The sequence below is a fragment of the Hesperophylax consimilis genome, chromosome 22, assembly GCF_061612785.1.
Source record: "Hesperophylax consimilis isolate HC1 chromosome 22, BYU_Hcon_1.0, whole genome shotgun sequence".
In the NCBI taxonomy this organism is placed as follows: domain Eukaryota; kingdom Metazoa; phylum Arthropoda; class Insecta; order Trichoptera; family Limnephilidae; genus Hesperophylax; species Hesperophylax consimilis.
The window spans coordinates 21594495-21617777 of record NC_142857.1 but is presented as its reverse complement, the minus strand read 5'-3'; the positions used below and the strand labels follow the sequence as shown (position 1 = coordinate 21617777).

The 23283-nt window shown below is 34.0% G+C and overlaps 1 protein-coding gene across 1 annotated transcript in view; it reads right to left on the bottom strand.

The window, feature by feature from the left end:
• Positions 1-13203: 13203 nt before the first annotated feature.
• The window catches only part of LOC149413229 (uncharacterized), a 98567-nt gene continuing 88487 nt past the window's right edge, over positions 13204-23283 (bottom strand). The window contains exons 6-11 of the mRNA XM_089645590.1: positions 22051-22213; positions 21221-21476; positions 20738-20876; positions 17803-17942; positions 16017-16214; positions 13204-14978 (exon numbers count right to left, since the gene is read on the bottom strand). Coding sequence (XP_089501716.1) covers positions 14812-14978; positions 16017-16214; positions 17803-17942; positions 20738-20876; positions 21221-21476; positions 22051-22213 — 1063 coding nt within the window. The 3' untranslated portion in view covers positions 13204-14811. The remainder of the gene's footprint in view (positions 14979-16016; positions 16215-17802; positions 17943-20737; positions 20877-21220; positions 21477-22050; positions 22214-23283) is intronic.

Below are 23283 nucleotides of genomic sequence, written 5' to 3'. Positions count from 1 at the left end.
TCGATTTGGACTATGATTCTTATCACGATTCCAAAATTTCAGCCCGTTTGGTACCATACAACTCGATGCAGATTTTGTGACTTATTTTTATTTGGACCATGATTCCTATGACGATTCCAAAATTTCAGCCCGTTTGGTACCATAGATTATGAAAAAATTGCTTCTTTATTTCGAACCCAACTGTTTGGTACCATTAAGTTTGAAAAAATGGCATCTAATTTTCTAACCCAAGTCTGGAATTAGTGACAATAGGAATGATGATTTTTCTAAAATTACAACTTTGTGCAGATTATGTGACTGATTTTGTTTTGGACCATGATTCTCATTACGATTCCGAAATTTCAGCACGTTTGGTTCCAAAGAGTATGAAAAAAAGGCTTCTTTAGTTCGAACCCAAGTCAGAAATTAATGCTTACAGGATTTATGATTTTTCTTAAATTACAACTTTTTGCAGAATTTGTGACTTATTTCCATCAAGAGCATGATTCTTATCAGGATTCTAAATTCTCAGCCAGTTTTTTTTACCATAGAGTATGAAAAAAATGGCTTCTGAAATTCGAACCCAAGTCTGAAATCAGTGCCCATAAGATAGATGATTTTTCTTAAATAACAACTTTATGCAGAATTTGTTACTTATTTTTATTTGAACCATGATTCTTATCACGATTCCAAAATTTCAGCCCGTTTGGTACCATAGATTATGAAACAATTGCTTCTTTATTTCGAACCCAAGTCTGAAATAAATGCCAATAGGATTTATGATTTTTCTTAAATTACGACTTTATGCAGAATTTTTGACTTATTTCGATTTGGACCATGATTCTTATCACGTTTATAAATTTTCAGCCAGTTTTTTTTACCATAGAGTCTGAAAAAAATGGCTTCTAAAATTCGAACCCATGTCTGAAATCAGTGCCCATATGAATGATGATTTTTTTTAAATTACAGATTTATCCAGATTTTGTGACTGATTTAGTTTAGGACCATGATTTTTATCACGATTCCAAAATTTCAGCCCGTTTGGTACCATAGCGTATGAAAAAGTGACTTCTTTAGTTCGAATCCAAGTCTGGAATCAGTGCCCATAAGATAAATGATATCTTAAATTACAACTTTATGCAGGATTTGTGACTTATTTCGATTTGAAGCATGATTCTTATCACCATTCCAAAATTTCCGCCCCTTTGGTACCATAGAGTATGAAAAAACGGCTTCTTTAGTTCTAACCCAAGTCTGAAATCAGTGCCTATAAGATTGATGATTTTTCTTAAATTACAATTTTAGGCAGATTTTGTGACTGATTTCGTTTTGGGAACCCAAGTCTGAAATCAGTGCCTATAAGATTGATGATTTTTCTTAAATTACAATTTTAGGCAGATTTTTGTGACTGATTTTGTTTTGGACCATGATTCTCATTACGATTCCAAAATTTGGGCCCGTTTAATTCCACGGAGTATGAAAAAAAGGATTCTTTAGTTAGAACCCAAGTGTGATATTAATGCCCATAGTATATATGATTTTTCTTTAATTACAACTTAATGCAGAATGTGTGACTTATTTAGATTTAGAGCATGATTCTTATCACGATTTTAAATTTTTTTTTTTACCATTGAGTATGAAAAAAAAGGCGTTTAAAATTCGAACCCAAGTCTGAAATCAGTGCCAATTTTTTGATTTATGATATTTCTAAAATTACAATTTGAGGCAGATTTTGTGACTGATTTCGTTTTGGACCATGATTCTTATAACGATTCCAAAATTTCGGCCCGTTTGGTACCATAGAGTATGAAAAAATGTCTTCTTTAAATCGAACCCAAGTCCGAAATTAATGCCCATAGGATTTATGATTTTTCTTAAATTACAACTTTTTGCAGAATTTGTGACTTATTTAGATTAAGATCATGATTCACATCACGCTTTCGAAATTTAAGCCCGTTTGTTACCATAGAGTATTAAAAAATAGCTTCTTTAGTTCAAACCCAAGTCTGAAATTTATGCCCATAGGATTTATGATTTTTCTTAAACTACAACTTTATCTAGAATTTGTGACTGATTTCGATTTGAAGCATGATTATTATCACGATTCCAAAATTCCGTCCGTTTGGTACAATTGAGTATGAAAAAATGGGTTCTTTAGTTCGAACCCAAGTCTGAAATTAGTGCCCATAGGATTGATAATTTTTCTAAAATTACAACTTTATGCAGATTTTGTTTTGGAACATGATTCTTATCACGATTGCAAATTTTCAGCCAGTTTTTTTTACTATAGAGTCTGAAAAAAATGGCTTCTAAAATTCGAACCCATGTCTGAAATCAGTGCCCATATGAATGATGATTCTTTTTTAAATTACAGTTTTATCGAGTTTTTTTGACTGATTTAGTTTCGGACCATGATTCTTATGACGATTCCAAAATTTCCGTCCGTTTGGTACAATTGAGTATGAAAAAATGGGTTCTTTAGTTCGAACCCAAGTCTGAAAATAGTGCCCATAGGATTGATAATTTTTCTAAAATTTCAACTTTATGCAGATTCTGTTTTGGAACATGATTCTTATCACGATTGCAAATTTCAGCCCGTTTGGTAACGTAGAGTATGAAAAAAAGGCTTCTTTAGTTCGAACCCAAGTCTGAAATTAGTGCCCATAGGATTGATAATTTTTCTAAAATTTCAACTTTATGCAGATTTTGTTTTGGAACATGATTCTTATCACGATTGCAAATTTTCAGCCCGTTTGGTAACCTGGAGTATGAAATAATGTCTTCTTTAGTTCGAACCCAAGTCCAGTGCCCATAAGATTGATGATTTTTCTTAAATTAAAACTTGATGCAGATTTTGTGACTTATTTTTATTTGGACCATGATTCTAATAACGATTCCGAAAAAAAATGGCATCTAATGTTCGAACCCAAGTCTGAAATTAGTGACAATAGGAATGATGATTTTTCTGAAATTACAAGTTTTTGCAGATTTTGTGACTGATTTTGTTTTGGACCATGATTCTCATTACGATTCCAAAATTTCAGCTCGTTTGGTTCCATAGAGTATGAAAAAAAGGCTTCTTTAGTTCGAACCCAAGTCTGAATATTATGCCCAATGGATTTATGATTTTTCTGAAATTACAACTTTATGCAGAATTTGTGACTTATTTCGATTTGGAGCATGATTCTTATCACGATTCTTAATTTTAAGCCAGTTTTTTTCCCATAGAGTCTGAAAAAAATGGCTTCTAAAATTCGTTTCAAGTCTGAAATCAGTGCCCGTATGATTGACGATTTTTCTTAAATTACAGCTTTATGCAGATTTTGTGGCTGATTTCGTTTTGGACCATGATTCTTATCACTATCCCGAAATTTTCGCCCCTTTGATACCATAGAGCAGTGCTCCGCAACCTTTTCTCACCTACGACACACCAAATTTCTTCCTAGAATTCCGCGGCACACCAAAAGCTTAAATATATAGATATTAAATTGATACACAAATTTTACAATAATTTCTTTTTTTTTATTTGAAAAGTATACATACATATAAATATAACATATTTATTTTTTCGCAATCTTAATAATTATTATAAAATAATAATAAATCAATGAGCGATTAATTGTTAAATTAACCTTCGCTTGTTTCAATGAACACAAAAGTAAATAATTCGGCACGATTTTTGACAGCGCAACCTGAAGTTCTTGGTCAAGACCTTTAAAGCATGACCGCATATCATTTTCAATTAATATAAGCGTTAAAAAACTTTGCTCAAATAAATATGTCGTTGAAAATGGAAGTAGTGTTAAGAATGCTTTGACGGAAATGTGAGGATATTCTTTTTTAACGTAAATCCAGAAAACATCTAATTGGTCTTCGGAGAAGTGAAGTTTTAATGTCATATCATTATTTAAATCTGTAAATTCCACTCGAATTTGCAGAGGCAGTGCTTCCGTAGAATTTATTGCATTGATTGCAAAAGGATTTCGAATCCAATCGTATTGTTCCGTATTAATGGAATAAAAATACTGACCAAATTTCTGCTGAAGCATACTTAAATGTTGTTGGGTCAGATCCACAGTTAATTGTTTGTTTTCAATTGTACTATGGTTTGTCCTTTGGTACATTTCCAAACATCCTTTTTGCAACTCTTTCTGCCAAAGTTCGTTATTAAGTTCATTCAAATGCTCGAATATATCAGCCATGTATGCAAGTTTGGCTATCCAGTAATTATCATCGAGGTGCTGATATAGTTTGGGCATATTTTGATTTAAAAGAAACTCACACACCTCGTGACGAAGCTCAAACAATCTAGCCAAAACTTTGCCTCGGAATAACCAACGAATTTCAGTATAAAACAATATGGATTCATATTCGGCTCCCATTTCTGCACAGTATTCCAAAGATTCGCGAGTTTAGGGCTCTTGATTTAATTATGTATACGATTTTTATGCATTCATTCATCGTGTTCAAAAGTTCATCCGGTAAATTTTTGACCATCAATGCTTCTCGATGTATGCAGCAGTGTGTAAATTGTAACGTTGGATTTTTTTGTTTTACACAAGAGACAAAACCCTACCCGTCATTGCCTCAGCGCCATCCGTGCAAACAGCAATGCAATTGCTCCATTTAATATTATATATTTTGAAGAAATCATCGGTTACTTGAAAAAATTCTTCACCGGTAGTTCACTCTGGAACCTCCTTACAAAATAAATAATGTTCTTTAATAAAGTCCTCGTCAACGAAAAGTACAATAGCTATCAACTGTGCTTTATTTTTAATATCGGTTGTTTCGTTGATCTGAAGTGCAAATTTTTCAGCCAATAACAGTTTTCTAATCAGTGTTTCTATTATATTGTGAATACGTATTTTAACAGTATCTAATCAAATACATTGAATTTGACCGCGGCACACCTGTGTCCGGCTCACGGCACACCAGTGTGCCACGGCACACCGGTTGCGGAGCACTGCCATAGAGTATGAACAATTGTCTTCTTTAGTTCGAACCCAAGTCTGAAATTAATGCCCATAGGATTGATGATTTTTCTCACATTACAACTTTATGCAGATTTTGTGACTTATTTCGATTTGGACTATGATTCTTATCACGATTCCAAATTTTCAGCCCGTTTGGTACCATAGAGTAGGAAAAATGTCTACTTTAGTTCGAACCCAAGTCTGAAATCAGTGCCCATAAGATTGATGATTTTTCTTAAATTACAACTCGATGCAGATTTTGTGACTTATTTTTATTTGGACCATGATTCCTATAACGATTCCAAAATTTCAGCCCGTTTGGTACCATAGATTATGAAAAAATTGCTTCTTTATTTCGAACCCAATTGTTTGGTACCATTAAGTTTGAAAAAATGGCATCTAATTTTCGAACCCAAGTCTGAAATTAGTGACAATAGGAATGATGATTTTTCTAAAATTACAACTTTGTGCAGATTATGTGACTGATTTTGTTTTGGACCATGATTCTCATTACGATTCCAAAATTTCAGCACGTTTGGTTCCAAAGAGTATGAAAAAAAGGCTTTTTTAGTTCGAACCCAAGTCAGAAATTAATGCTTACAGGATTTATGATTTTTCTTAAATTACAACTTTTTGCAGAATTTGTGACTTATTTCCATCAAGAGCATGATTCTTATCAGGATTCTAAATTCTCAGCCAGTTTTTTTTACCATAGAGTATGAAAAAAATGGCTTCTGAAATTCGCACCCAAGTCTGAAATCAGTGCCCATAAGATAGATGATTTTTCTTAAATAACAACTTTATGCAGAATTTGTGACTTATTTTTATTTGAACCATGATTCTTATCACGATTCCAAAATTTCAGCCCGTTTGGTACCATAGATTATGAAAAAATTGCTTCTTTATTTCGAACCCAAGTCTGAAATAAATGCCAATAGGATTTATGATTTTTCTTAAATTACGACTTTATGCAGAATTTTTGACTTATTTCGTTTTGGACCATGATTTTTATCACGATTCCAAAATTTCAGCTCGTTTGGTTCCATAGAGTATGAAAAAAAGGCTTCTTTAGTTCGAACCCAAGTCTGAATATTATGCCCAATGGATTTATGATTTTTCTGAAATTACAACATTTATGCAGAATTTGTGACTTATTTCGATTTGGAGCATGATTCTTATCACGATTCTTAATTTTAAGCCAGTTTTTTTCCCATAGAGTCTGAAAAAAATGGCTTCTAAAATTCGTTTCAAGTCTGAAATCAGTGCCCATATGATTGACGATTTTTCTTAAATTACAGCTTTATGCAGATTTTGTGGCTGATTTCGTTTTGGACCATGATTCTTATCACGATTACAAAATTTCAGCCCATTTTGTACCACAGAGTTTGAAAAAATGGCTTCTAATTTTCGAACCCAAGTCTGAAATTAGTGACAATAGGAATGATGATTTTTCTAAAATTACAACTTTGTGCAGATTATGTGACTGATTTTGTTTTGGACCATGATTCTCATTACGATTCCAAAATTTCAGCACGTTTGGTTCCAAAGAGTATGAAAAAAAGGCTTTTTTAGTTCGAACCCAAGTCAGAAATTAATGCTTACAGGATTTATGATTTTTCTTAAATTACAACTTTTTGCAGAATTTGTGACTTATTTCCATCAAGAGCATGATTCTTATCAGGATTCTAAATTCTCAGCCAGTTTTTTTTACCATAGAGTATGAAAAAAATGGCTTCTGAAATTCGCACCCAAGTCTGAAATCAGTGCCCATAAGATAGATGATTTTTCTTAAATAACAACTTTATGCAGAATTTGTGACTTATTTTTATTTGAACCATGATTCTTATCACGATTCCAAAATTTCAGCCCGTTTGGTACCATAGATTATGAAAAAATTGCTTCTTTATTTCGAACCCAAGTCTGAAATAAATGCCAATAGGATTTATGATTTTTCTTAAATTACGACTTTATGCAGAATTTTTGACTTATTTCGTTTTGGACCATGATTTTTATCACGATTCCAAAATTTCAGCTCGTTTGGTTCCATAGAGTATGAAAAAAAGGCTTCTTTAGTTCGAACCCAAGTCTGAATATTATGCCCAATGGATTTATGATTTTTCTGAAATTACAACATTTATGCAGAATTTGTGACTTATTTCGATTTGGAGCATGATTCTTATCACGATTCTTAATTTTAAGCCAGTTTTTTTCCCATAGAGTCTGAAAAAAATGGCTTCTAAAATTCGTTTCAAGTCTGAAATCAGTGCCCATATGATTGACGATTTTTCTTAAATTACAGCTTTATGCAGATTTTGTGGCTGATTTCGTTTTGGACCATGATTCTTATCACGATTACAAAATTTCAGCCCATTTTGTACCACAGAGTTTGAAAAAATGGCTTCTAATTTTCGAACCCAAGTCTGAAATTAGTTACAATATGAATGTTGATTTTTCTAAAATTACAAGTTTTTGCAGATTTTGTGACTGATTTTATTTTGGACCATGATTCTCATTACGATTCCAAAATTTCAGCCCGTTTGGTTCCATAGAGTATGAAAAGAAGGCTTCTTTAGTTCGAACCCAAGTCTGAAATTAATGCCCCTTGGATTTATGATTTTTCTTAAATTTCAACTTTATGCAGAATTTGTGACTTATTTCGATTTGGAGCATGATTCTTATCACGATTCTAAATTTTCAGCCAGTTTTTTTTACCATAGAGTCTTAAAAAAATGGCTTCTATACTTCGAACCCAAGTCTGAAATCTGTGCCCATATGATTGATGATTTTTCTTAAATTACAGCTTTATGCAGTATTTGTGACTGATTTCGTTTTGGACTATGATTCTCATCACGATTCCAAAATTTCAGCCCGTTTGGTACCATAGAGTATGAAAAAAAGGCCTCTTTAGTTCGAACCCTAGTCTGAAATTAATGCCCATAGGATTTACGATTTTTCTTAAATTACAACTTTATGCAGAATTTGTGACTTATTTCGATTTGGAGCATGATTCTCATCACGATTCCAAAATTTCCGCCCTTTTGGTACCATAGAATATGAAAAAAGGCTTCTTTAGTTCGAACCCAAGTCTGAAATTTATGCCCATAGAATTGATGATTTTTCTTAAATTACTACTTTATGCAGAATTTTTGACTTATTTCGATTTGGACCATGATTCTTATCACGATTCTGAAATTAGTGTTCATAGGATTGACGATCTTTCTAGATTTACATTTTTATGCAGATTTTGTGACTGATTTCGTTTTGGACCATGATTCTTAACACGATTCCAACATTTCAGCCTGTTCGGTACCATAAAGTATGAAAAAATGGCTTCTAAAGTTCTGAATTTTTTCAGAACTATCATCATTTTGACGGCCACATATGAACAACTTGGGTTCGATCTTTTGAAGCCTTTTTCTCGGGATCTATATTACCGAATGGATCGAAATTTTGGATACCTACCAAAAATGATGGTCTTAACCTGAATCATTGTTAAAATCTGCAAAAACTAGCATTTGTTGAAATATCTTCATTATTACGGGCACAAATTAAAGACTTGGGTTCGAACTTTTGATGCATTTTTCTGGGGTTCTATATAACCCTATGGAGTGAAATTTTTGATGCCTACTAGAAATGATTGTCTGAACCTGAATCATTTTCAAATTCTCTAAAATCGAGCGTTTGTCGAAATATCATCATTCTTTCGGGCACAAATGCAAGACTTGGGTTCAAACTTCCTTCGCTGTTTTCTCTGGATCTACATAGCCAAATAGACTGAAATTTTCAGTACGTACTGAAAACTATGGTCTGAAGTTGAATCAATGACAAAATCTGCAAAATCATGTATTTATGGAAATTTCATCATCCTTAATTGCACATTTTTAAGACTTGGGTTCGAACTTTTGAAGCCGTTTTCTCGGGATGTACAAAGCCGAATAGACTGAAGTTTTTGAAACCATTTTTCTCGGGATCTATTCAACCGAATGGAGTGATATTTTGGATACCTACAAAAAATGATGGTCTGAATCTGAATCATTGTTAAAATCTGCCAAAACGAGCATTTGTAATAATATCATTAGTCATGTCAATAGCATCATTGCGTGCTTATGCAAGACTTGGGTTCGAACTTTTAACACTTTTTTGTCTGTCTATTTACAAGGCCGAATAGACTGAAATTTTCAAAACGTACTAAAAACTATGGTCTGAAGTTGATTCAATGACAAAATTTCCAGAAACAAGCATTTGTGGAAATATCATAATTCTTACGGGCACAAATGAACTACTTGGGTTCGAACTTTTGAAGCCTTTTTCTGGGGATTTACAAAGCCGAATATACTGAAATTATGGATACGCAGTAAGAACTAAGGTCAGAAGTAAAATAAATGATTAAATTTACAGAAAATTGCATTTGTTGAAATATCATCATTCTTAGGGCACAACAGAACAATCTGAGTTCGAACTTTTGAAGCTTGACCAACCAATCGCGCTGATAACTCAGCGATCCCAATTTGGAAGGACCGACATTTATTTCTTATATTAACTGTTGTAATGTCATACAATGTCAAATAAATGCGTACATGTCCACGTATGTGTATTGCTACTAAAATGTATTATCATCGACAACGAGTCTATCTGTCGAGTTTCAGCTCGATTGTGTGTCGGGTAGTGGATTAATTTCAAGATTTCTTCCAAGATTCCTAATTACAAAATAACTGTTTTACATTTACTGCGTTATTTAAACACGGAAAAAACCGTTAAAAAACTGGCACAGATCTGACGCCTGTCTGTTGCCGCGCTCCGCGGTCTTCTGACGAAATTCTAGAATTCAATACAATTTTTCACTCAAAAAATTATCACGTAAGCGCCAAAGTGGATTTTAATTTTTTGTGAATAATTTAATAAAAACGGAAAATGTTAATCAAGTCAAGTGGTAGCAAATAAACATAACCATATAAAAGTTCATAGTAAACTCTTGAAAAATAAATCTATTTAGTAGTTTACGTTTATATTTTTCATGACGTAATTAACAATTTTATTTTAATTCTGATCAAGCCAAGCGATAGAACAAGCTTCAATGTATCCATAGAATATTTTTGGTATTGATAACCTTTACCGATTCATAGTAAAGATTAATATAAACAGTGATTTCACTTATAGCTTCACCTTAATGGAAGGGTTCGTATGGGTTGGAATGCCCGAATAAAAAGATTCCTTGAGACTTATGACGTGGTCTTTAAGGATGGGGAGTCACGGTGGATTTGGGAGACCCTCATCCACGTGGGGGCTCCCAGGGCTATTTTATTTTGGAAAAATTGTAATCTATTTAATTATAATTTTGAAGCGTGGGCCCAGATTGGGCTCGCGTAGGTTAATTTTGGTCCTATCGTGGATATAGGATTTTCCTGTCTCTGATTTCTGGGCCAATACAACTATTTGTCAATTATTTAATGTCAATTAATATGACAAGATTCCATTCTATTTGTTCCATATTTTACAATGAATATCGAATAAGAATTCCGAATATCTCGAAAAACTCGGCAGTAAAAATCTGATTTATTTATTTATTTAGACGCCGTAAAAGGCTTTTACAATATACATGATTTATGTTTACAGTGGTTCACAGGAGCGAAACAGTATTATGTTAAACAGAATAATTACTGAGAAATTATGTTGAAAATTAAACAAAAATAACATCTGGTATACATAGGTACATTAGCATTTTTATTTTCAATCCGTACAGTAGTTTAGTATTGAGGTTATTGTTACTTTCAATATTGAATTTGGTTGAATTTGCTGAGAACTAAGAGTTAGCTCTATTGAATCAGGGCTGTCAGTAAGACATCTCATAACAATTTTGGGAAAAATTATAGTTTTAATTAAGTATATAAAATTATTAGATAACACACTTCTGTCTGATATCTGATGTAGGTGCATTGTTTAGGTTCTGTGATAACTTATGAATAGAATGGTTTTATGCCTAATAACATTGATAATTACGACAGAGGTATGTTATTATAGCCTTCTTATAGCTATATTCCGTGCAGTTGAACACATCTACTACTTCTGAGAAAGCATTGCCAACTGCATGCAATCTAGGTTTAAGGGAGTTTCTAAATGACGCAGTCCTGATATTGTTATTAAAATTAAAAAGAATTTTGGATCGAGTGGTTCTAGTGGGTATATGGAAGGTAATTAGGCTTAATATATCAGGGCTGTCTATAATACCATTGACAATTTTAAAAATAAAAGTCAAATCGGAAATAAGTCTTCTATCTGAGAGTTTAAGTGGGTTTAATTCTTTCATCAAGTGATTGTAATTTATTGATTCTATAGGTAGACCGAGTTTATAGTTAATGTATCTTAGGAATTTATGCTGAATTTTTTCAATAGAATCGGAGTGGATTTTAAAGTAAGGACACCAAATAGGAGAATTATATTCGATTTGACTTCGAACAAGTGAGGAATATAAGATTTTTAGTGTTGAAATATTTAGTAAAAACTAAAGGCATTTTTTTTTTATAAAATCGTTTATTCATAAAATAACATTCACAGTATTTTCTTAACCTAGTTTTTGTTTATTACATAAATAAAAAATATTCATTTTTGTCAATAAACAACTTGACCCTAATTTAATTATTAAAAATCATAGCAACATTCTTTTGTTTAATCATGAATTTATTTTGTGTCACAAATTTACAATGAAAATTGTCAGGTAGGTACTTTGTTTCAAGTGTAAACATTTTATTTAAGTGAGATAAATAAATAAACAATAAATATTATTATTTGTAGGTAGTCTGTTGTTCAGTATAATGATTTTGTTATTATCGTTTATTCAATAATTGTTTGTTCGCTTGAAAAATTTTCTTTCAAAATTGTATTACTCTACACTTCATACATTATTTGAAGCGATTCCTCTCATTTCTTCACAGCTAAATACTTTTATACATCAACATATTTCCATTCCTCTCTCATTTATACATTTACTATAAATTTACACATAAAATCACTAATAATAAAGGCATTTTTACATTACGTCATGACTGATGTATAACATTAACCCCACTTTTGGGAACAACTCATAAGGTCTCATAGAAATCGTTGTGTCTCCCTCACTCTCATGGTGAGAAATATGATCTAAACGGTGTTAGAAAGAGAAAACACCACGCTTTATATTCAAATCTAGTAGTTAACCATGGAAGAGTTAAAATGTGCACCTTTATGAAACCAAAGGTTTCGAATGTAATTTGTGAATTTTTTTTACATGAAACGCATAAAACGTGAGGTGACAAAAATTTTTGTTAATTATTTGTCTAAAAAATGTATTTTGTTTGTTATCAGTGTTTGCACGAAAAACGTAAGGTAACAGTTTTTAGTTTTTGGATACTAAATTTTTGTGCTTAATTCAAGATTTGAACTTGGAAACTTTTCGCCATCAAGCTATTGATGGCGAAACTTTTTGCCATCCAGCTATTGGTATAAATATTGTTAATATTACTTGTTACAATTCAATATTCTTTTAAGTACGTATGTTATCCAGAGATGTGCTTTATTTCAAATAAATCCATTTCAAATGGAAATGCAAAATGCAAAATGGGTATTTTCCATTTTGCATTTTAAATGCTTTTCTAAAAACCATTTTGCATTTTGCATTTTAAATGCTTTTCTCAATGCATTTTCCATTTTAAATGCTTTTTTGCAACATTCTTCCTACTATCTCCACTCATCTTTTTTTCATAAGCCCCAAATATCAGTCGGTCCTCAACCTCGCTATGAGAGATAATTTATATTTGTCAAGTTGCTCCCTGGCAGGAGCCCTGGCAATTGAGTGAAACCATTACAAAAAATACTGATTCAAATACTGAATATGGGGCCATGACGCTGTAATAATGTTAGATAGCAGTTTCTATGTTTTTACGTTGGCAACATTAGTCCCGCGCAAATTTTTTGTGGTTTCATAATCTGTAGTCGTGGCGTTTTTGGATTTACCATCATGTAATATGTTTGTTTTCCATTGATGTCCATTAATGACAAAATTGTTTACAAATTCTATAATTATTTTAATTGTTTAACCTGAGAAGCCATTTTGCATTGTCAATGCATTTTGAAAATAGGTATTTTGCATTTTGCATTTTAAATGCTTTTCTAAAAACCATTTTGCATTTTGCATTTTCAAATGGAAAATTTTTGACCCATTTCATTTTGCATTTCAAATGGTTTTGGGTACCCATTTTGAACATCTCTGATGTTATCAAACCAGAAATTTAGTTTTTACACACTGTGTTACAAATCTGGACATTAGAACGAGTTTAGCTAGCTATCAATCTCACAAAGGTTGAGCTTCAATATTATCCCAACATTGTTATAATAATAATTAACATTGTCACAACATTGTAACAATATTATCACAATATTTTTATAATAATAATTAACATTGTCACAACATTGTAACAATATTATCCCAACATTGTTATGATAATAATTAACATTGTCACAACATTGTAACAATATTATCACAATATTTTTATTATAATAATTAACATTGTCACAACATTGTAACAATATTATCACAACATTGTTATAATAATAATTAACATTGTCACAACATTGTAACAATATTATCACAATATTTTTATTATAATAATTAACATTGTCACAATATTATCACAACATTGTTATTATAATAATTAACATTGTCACAACATAGTAACAATATTATCACAATATTTTTATTATAATAATTAACATTGTCACAATATTATCACAACATTGTTATAATAATAATTAACATTGTCACAACATTGTAACAATATTATCACAATATTTTTATAACATTGTCATAACATTTTATCAGCGGTGCTAAAACATAAGGTACCTCAAAAGAGCGCCCTTATCTGTACAGTGTAAAGACAGGAGAACCATATCGCCACACGGTTGGGCAGCTTTGTGAGGCGGGTTAAGATAGAGGCTGTAGGAAGGGATTTACTAATGAGGGTCTTAAAGAGGCTCGGATTATATGATCGAGGAAAAACAAATCTATCGAAATTATTTTAACATATTGTCATAGTTTTACTTACATTACAAGAACATTGTATTAACATTATTCCAACATATTGTCAAAGTCTTACTTACATTGCAAGAACACTGTATTAACATTATTCCAACATATTGTCAAAGTCTTACTTACATTGCAAGAACACTGTATTAACATTATTCCAACATATTGGCAAAGTCTTGCTTACATTGCAAGAACACTGTATTAACATTATTCCAACATATTGTCAAAGTCTTACTTGCATTGCAAGAACATTGTATCAACATTATTACAACATTTTATAAATATTCTAATAATATTTTACTGTTACTTATGTCAACATTGTTTATTACTATATTAATTCAGTAATATCACTGTTTTAACATTTAGAAAATATCGCATCAACATTCCTACAACATTGTCACCCCATTTATACACCATTGTTACAACATTATTACATTATTGTTACAGCATTTTCAATTTTGATTGCTACAACATGTTCCACCATTGTATCAGTATTGTCCCAAAACATTATTAACGACGTTGAGATAACATTGTATTAAGGGTAAACTTACAAATATATAAACTGCTCTTTTGTGGATGGCGCTAATTTAATTATTTTAGGAAAAAACACTTTTTGCAAGTTATGCCTCAAAATATTAAGATTAATTGTTTGTTTGCGTTTGTACATACGGTATATGAATTTACAGATGCAAACAAACAATTTGTCTTAACAAATAACATAAAATGAATGGCATAACTTGCAAAAGTTGAAAACAATATGTAATTCTTCAGGCTCAGATCTTACAATCTACGGTTAAAGTTCTAGAGGCGGCTAGTCTCGGACAGTCTCATGGCGCGTGCGTCCTCCAGGGCGAACGCTGAGTTGTCGTGACCTCGTTCTCCCGATCCCGCCTCTGCCCCGTTTACCTTATCAGGCTGTGGTGCTGGCCCGTCCATCAGGAACATGGTGAACAAGAACATGATGGAGCCTGGAAATAACGGGAAAGTTTTCTTATTAATTATTATATACTACCGGAAATCCGACAACACTCGTCCAGCCTGTTGCCCAGAGGCAAGGCCCCTACATCATAGATGAATAGTTTCCTTAATGGCACCACAGTGGAAATGCTATACACCTACACATATCGGTACCTATATGTGATGTATGGTAAAAAGTTGGGTATTCAAGCGATAGATGGCGCCAGTCAGAAAGCTTACTCCAGAGTCCGACAGATGTCGCTACAGTGTAGCAATTGCCTGTGGGGTATCCTTGTCAGACTTGAAGCTTCTAGAAACAGAGAATTACCAACCCTCGGGTAGTGAACAGTGTAGACAAATCCGGACTGTATTTATTGTAACGTAAATACACGGAATTATTGTAAAGAACCTTTTACTTAATCAAGAGTTTCCAACACACAGAAATTTGCTAGTAAGCAGAGATATAACAGAATATGTATTAATTTTTTTTTACAAATACAGTACTCTCTCAGTAAACCTCCTCTGGCAACTACTACATATAATCTGACGTTATTTTTACTAGTTGAAAGGTTGAAAGCATAAAACCAAGCTGCCGGTATTTCGCTGCATGCGAAGAGCGCCATGCTTTGTACACTGACAGGTTATGTTATCTTATTCTTACGCAGTCAGCTCCTATACCGCCATCTAGTTTGTTAGAGCTGACTATTTTAACAGTCACCAGGGTTTATTATTGTTGTTTTAGGACATTTTCATTTGTCCTATGTGTATTATAGCAACTGTCACATGTAATTCTGTTTGTTTGGTTTTGCCTCATTTTTTGTTTGAATAAGTTTAAAAAATGGAGTCTTCTCACAACTGTATCGACAGCGGTGTTTATTTGTTTTTATAAAATATGTTATTTGCATTTTCTGTTTAAATTTTTAGCATATTTTGTATTTTGTACTATATGTAAACCGCTGCATTCCGTTTTTGAGGTGGCGGATTAGCGAAAGAGAACTGTAATATTATTACAAACACAATGCCGATAAACACTTAATGTAATAACTTACTGATGCCGTAGAAGCCGGCGTAGAAGATCATGAGTGACTCTCTGTAGCCGATAGCCTTCGATACTGGCTCAACCACGATGGGCAGGTTGCCGCCGATGTTGTTCATCACGAACAGGAAGATTCCCACCGTTGTGGAGCGTACCTTCAGCGGCACGATCTCCACCAGGATGGCAAACACAATGCCGAACCACATCTCGGCTGAAAACAGAATATTTTTTATTATATTAGGACAAAATTTCACAAAATTTTTTAATATGTTAGAAATTGGTAGATAATGGTAGGTAAAATATGCTAGAAAGTGGTGGATAATTATAGATAAAATATGCTAGAAAGTGGTTGATAATGGTAGGTGAAATATGATAGAAAATGGTAGATAGTGGTAGGTAAAATATCCTAGATAAATATTTAAATATGTATCCTAGAAAATGGATCATATTGGATTAAAATGAACCGTAAACCCGAATATATTGAAAATGGGACCATTGTACGATTCCTTAGGTTCTAAAGTCTGCGATCGGCTGGACGTGTTGGAAGAACGCTTGATGACATTACACCAATTTGGGAGGAAAGAATGGGTACCGCCGCCCCGGCAAGAATTCATTAGATAATCCACACCTCTGCCACCCCTTATACCGTTTTCCTTCCCAGAACTTCCCAGAAAAAAGAAACCAAATTGATAGACTTGCCCTGTACTAAATCCGTGTATCATTTCGACGAGCTGAAAGCAAGCCATGTGCCCATATTTTTGGCACCTCGAGGGTTCGAGAATGCTTTGAATAAACTATGACATTAATCATAGTCACTGAAGAGCGCATATTGAAATAACCAGACTTTGTAACGCAGTCGATAATGGGACTTTTCTGTGCAGGATCTGAATGTTCATTTTTAAACGAACCTCCTCACGTAGCGACGCAAAAAAATGAGTGAGGCGGGTAAAATATAACACAAGTGTCTAACTAAATAGTGTAACAAAATATTCAATTTCCGAAACAAGCCCGAACTTTTGTTTACCCAATTTGGTATTTGAAGTATTTTACGCAGCCAATAGTTTAATAAGATAAGTAATTTGTAAGCCGATTTTATTTACGACATATTATATATTAAAATGCGAGTTGCCTGTATACTGTCAGATTTATTTATCGACAAATCACAGAAAGGGAGATGGTCACACCACCTCCCACTTCGTTTTTTCCCTTTCCCTGATCGGCTGATCAATTTGAATGTCTATGCTTTTCACACACCCACAAAAGTGCCTTGTTTATAAATTTGAATGGAAAAAAATGTTCCACTGACTTAGTACCTTTTGGTTTTAGACCATTTAGCACGCAGTCTGTCTCTAATACTTACATGAAATTATATTTAGCCATCCCATTTGAATTTCGTACTCATGGTGAAACTTAATTTTGTATGGAAATATAGGCCCAAATTGGGTTTATATTTGGATAACGAAACATGCCTACAAGACACTTCTTGTGGTATTCTTTATTCTATGCTCAAAGTCGTAATAATCACATATTAATGTGTTGAGCTAATGTTAAAAAAAAATTACACTTATGACTGTGGGTGACTCTAGTTGAAGCGACCCAGATACTGACCGAGGAAGAGGTGGATACGGATAGTCTGCATAGAAGAGGATTGTAACCGGGCGGAAAGGACTGAGGACTGAAGGAGAACCCCATCCAGTGGAGAACATTCAGCAAAACAGCAGGTGTTTTCTAAAGGCGACCAGGACCCTTCAAGTGCTATACAATTGTACTAATTTAAGAAGTAAGTAGTTTTAGCTCACCGAAGAAGTATGAGATAGCCAGTGTGATCATTGCCCACAGAGGTCCGAACGCCACTGACCCGAAAGCAGGAAGGGTCGAGATCAGTTGGGATATAGCCAGCACTGCCACTCGAGATCGGACTCCCATCTTAGCCACAAATCTGGAAGCAAATAAAAAATATTATTTTTTCAATAATGATAAACTAAAGACAAGGTTTTATGCATAGCATAAAGGATAACAAATAATTAATTATAAGTAATAATTAGTTGCCTGAAATATCAATACAATACAGGTGCCCTGAACCACTGAGCTATGTAAAAATAAAGTTGGTTGTTTACAGGTAAAAAAATATATACATATAATAAGCAGTAATTGTTGATTGAGGTACTAGTACATATTGAATTATTTGGCGGGTTGGAAATAAGTCGACATAGCTTAGTGATTCAGAGCACAGAGGACATCAGAAGGTACGGGTTCAATTTCTGTTAGTGGCATTTATTTTTATGCGGGAGATATTTTCAATTTTTTATTGATATTTTAGGTGACTAATTATTGCTTATAATTATTTGTTAAATAAAAAATAAATTAGAACTACAAAATGCCAGCCGAACTGCAAAACTGAACCTCAACTTATGGGAAAGGAACGAAGCAACCGCAAATGACGCGAAACACCGCTTGCAGTTGCTTCGTTCCTTTCCATAATTCATGGCTCAACGTGGATAAAATTCCCAGGTTACGAATAATCTGACAATGTGTATTTGAATTACTCCTACTTTCAACATTAGAAGCAACAAACATTGCTCTTGTGGTTATGGCGGAAATAGCAAGCATAAGACTGAACCCACAATGCTTGGGTGAGAACCCAACGCATTTGTCAAATCAGCTACTAACCATTACAAGTTCAATTCATTATTAAAGGCCCTCTTTACTCCTAAACTGCTGAATGGGTTAGTTAAAAAAGAGTTGGAATTTTAATTAATTTTATTATTTACGATATTTTTATAAGTATCTGAATAATATCTATTGTGTTAAACTTGTTTTTAGGTTGCGAACAAAAGTTTCTTTGTCAAATTGTTTTCCTTCTTTTTACATTATACTTTTGCTTAAAATGCAAATCATTGAGTAATTTTAGTACATAAAAGATTTAAGTTTGAACAGTAAAGTTTGTTGTGTGTAAACCAGGTAAAATCAATTGCGTCTTGGTTTTTAATAGCAGTTCTTTGAGGGTTTTTTTTACTTCCGACATGCAAATTTTATGTTTCTTTCTTTATTATTAATTGCTATTCAGTCCGCTGCCCCTATACATTAATTTAATAATAATAACTTTACTGTTGACTGAATAGCAAATACATATTTTGAAAACAAGCAATTTTTTTACTCTTACAGTTTTTTCCGTAAATAGCAAATATTTGTAAATATGTAAACAACAATGTACTAAGACAAAGGAAATGGAACACCACACTCTATACTACACATTTTATTCACATACTGATTTATACTGACTTTTGACATACGTCGATTTGTCGTAAGCCATATTTGTACAGCGCCCTTGAGGAGTTTTTTTCTCGAAAACAGTGCTATATCGGACGTTTGTACGTTATATTTTAAGAATAAATTTTATATTGTTCTTGTTTATATCTGACGCTACTGTGTTATAGGTATTTGTAGAATTAAATAAATATTGTTTTTGTGTATATTGTTAATCCGCGGATGTGACATTAATAAACTATTTGAAATTGTCCACATTCATGGAACCCTGCATTATGTACCTAGCTATAAGATTGACACATTCCTGAAAATAACTTGTAAAAAAATAAACAATAAACAAATGGCCGGCGGGCAGCGGGTAGAAAGTGTGGGTAGTCCGAGGCTGGCTGGTACGCTCCAACGGCGATAGAAATCCGACCAATGAGAAGCCATAAAAGGGCCGCCGGACCTTGGCCGACCTTTTTTTATGTGCCGTTGTAGAGTTTTTGCAATTTAAAAAAAAAAGCAGCTATTTTTAATTTTAAAGTCTCTTTTCCATTGGGTCGCCCTCGCCTCGGACATATCTTCGTACCAGCTACCTGTCGCAGCCCCCTTTCTGCTGAGTTCTGAGAATTTTATTGGCCCTTCTCCCTCGTCGACTGAAGTAACTATCCGGCGGGAACCACGAGGCTCGCAAAGACCTTAACATACTTAACCGCCTTTTTAAAGGCGATCTTTCACTTATTTGCATTTTGCACAAAAGTCGTGTATGTACCAGAAACGTCCTTTTCAGGACGAAAAATCAATTACTTTGCATTTTACGAAGTCGTTTGCGGCGTGTAACTAACCCCTATTTTACAGTCTGTGTGCACACGACATTTAGTCGGGTACAAGTGCTTGTCGCTATAAATTATTATTATTATTAGACGTCTTTTTGGTGAGTCCCCAATATCTCCATCCATTCACTTATTGTGTCAAAACAATAATAAATTCTCCTGATCCTCCTATGTCACACTACTTTTTCATTACTTTTATATATGATAAAAGTAATGAAAAAGTAGTGTGGTCCCACCATTAAAAGCTCCATTGTAACCTTTCATTCCATATTTTGTACATTAACTCCACACAGGAAAATAATTTCTCTCAGGGCCTGTCTTCTTTTGGGGTGTTGTGTTGATGATATTTTTAAGGAAATAAAGGACAGAAAGTTCTTGGATGGGAAAAGGTATGAGGGGTGGATAGGAATATGGTGGTCGGAGTTTCCAGTAGTGACAGACGTATGAATCCATTCCTCCCACTGCGGTTCAAGGTATTGGGTAGGGAGAGTCGAAGAAAGTCGGAAAGCGAAACACTTGGGATGACCTATGGCGGAGGTGTTAGTTTTCGGCAGTACTGATAACTACCAAATTGAAAATTGAGTTCAAGTTCAGACAGAGAGCTTACATTGGAGCTATCAGCTGATAATCAAGTTTTAGCAGCGTCACTTACTTGTCAGACACGACTCCGCCAACAACCACTCCAACGGAGCCGATTCCCACAGTGACGGCAAACAGCCACCAGCCTAGATCCACGTCGGGGAAGTAATCCCGGTAGTACAGATCAGAGTTGTATGCGAAGCACATGCCACCTGGAACATTGAAGAACATTTGGAAACATTCTAGAACATTAATAGAGAAAGGTTAATTCGTTGTTTTGTAGATTTGAACTCAATTTTCTGTTTACCCATGAGTTAAATTTTTAAAACTAGTGGAGTGTAGAGATGTTGATGAGTTAACCTGCGACACGCCAACAGGAAAAGGTGTTACGATGAGAGGTCACTGGCTTTGAACACACAATACCCGCACAACACACTGAAGGAATACAAAAAAAACCAAAACAATAAATTTAAGGATAAAAGTTGTTTACCAGATATTGTTACCCTTGTTGGTAACATGAAGGTTAAATCTCTTATGTTGATAAGTAAACACTCACCACAATGTCTGATAGACGCGGCAAGGCACAGTAGGATGATCCTAGGCTGCACCAGCACCTTCCAGATGGTGATCTCCTCCTTTTCCTCATGTGCGGGGGCCTGCAGAGCAGGGACTCCTGGAGCTGTGATGGCCGCTTGGGGTTCCGCCGCATCCTCGCCTATCTCCTGGCGAGCGGGCTCGCGCAGGGTGAACGCCGTCAGGGCGGTGAATATCAGGCCGATGATGCCGGCGCCGAAATATGAGATGCGCCAGCTCTGCAATGGGACATAACAGGATATTTAATTACAGCGTGTACCGTAGAATATTAATAATCCGTCCAACTCCAGTAAAGTTTTGGCAGTATTTACTTGTATTGGTCGACAACTCTGGCCGCTAGAGGAAGAAGTGCAGGATGGCATATTTTTGTGTAAAATTTATAAAAGCAAACAAGCCTCACAAACTGAAAAATGGTGCCATCATATCACGGGAAATTTCAGAAGTAGGAGGTATTATAACTATTCTACAGTATTTGATTTGTTACTGGTGTGTGTGCAATTTTGCAGATTTCTGGGCTGAAGAATGCCCCAATGATAGCCAACCTCCAATAGGATAGAGCATTAAAAGAAGAATAAGAAGTAAATTAAGTACTTATTGAAATTATCAAGTTTTTTAGAAAAGCACCCAAAAAAAAGAAAAACTTTACGTATTGGCGTTATCAGTATCAGTTATTAGACGATTTTTTATTACTCACTAGCGCAGACCGCATCTTCTACGAGTATACTTGTTGGGCACGTATAAGTTAACCTCTTTCAACAAACTCATAATCAAAATTATGGTCTCAAAACTCACCAGTCCCCAGGCATTAGCATCAGGCACGTATCTGCCCACGGGGAAGGCAATTCCATAGCCTCCGTAGATACCCCAGTTGAAGATGGACAGTACCAGCGCCCTCTTCTCAGCCGGGAAGATGTCGGACAGGATTCCGGTGGCCAGGGGGTTGCAGCCTGCCTCACTGTACATTCAAAAATAATATTATTTCTAAAATTTATTTTTGTTTAACACATTCACTAATACAACATCTATTGACATCATTTTTTAGGAAATGTGATATAACGGAACTTCTATTGACGTTGTTTTTTAGGATATGTGATATGACACAATGTCTATTGACGTCGTTTTTGAGGAGATGTGATACGAAACAATGACCATTGACGTCATTTTAAAGGAGATGTGATATGAAACAATGTCTGTTGACAACATTTTAGAGGAGATGTGATATGAAACAATGACCATTGACGTCATTTTAGAGGAGATGTGATATGAAACAATGTATGTTGACACCATTTTAGAGGAGATGTGATATGAAACAATGTATGTTGACACCATTTTAGAGGAGATGTGATATGAAACAATGTATGTTGACACCATTTTAGAGGAGATGTGATATGACATGTCTATTGTCGTCATTTTAGAGTAGATGTTATATGACATAACATCTATTGATGTTGTTTTAGATTAGATTTGATCTGACGAGGAGACGTAATGTAGATAACTGTAGACCATAATAAATGTAGATCCTAGGAAATAAATTGTACAGCGCCCTTGAGGTGATTTTTCACAAAACGGCGCTCTACAAATTATCCAATTATTATTATTATTATTATAAGTAATATGCAGAGATGTGCTTTATTTCAAATAAATCCATTTCAAATGGAAATGCAAAATGCAAAATGGGTATTTTCCATTTTGCATTTTAAATGCTTTTCTAAAAACCATTTTGCATTTTAAATGCTTTTCTCAATGCATTTTCCATTTTAAATGCTTTTTTGCAAAATTCTTCCTACTATCTCCACTAATCTTTTTTTCATAAGCCCCAAATATCAGTCGGTCCTCAACCTCGCTATGAGAGATAATTAACATTTGTCAAGTTGCTCCCTGGTAGGAGCCCTGGCAATTTAGTGTTACCATTACAAAAAATACTGATTCAAATACTGAACATGGGGCCATGACGCTGTAATATTAACTGCTATGTTTCTATGTTTTTACGTTGGCAACATTAGTCCCGCGCAAATTTTTTGTGGT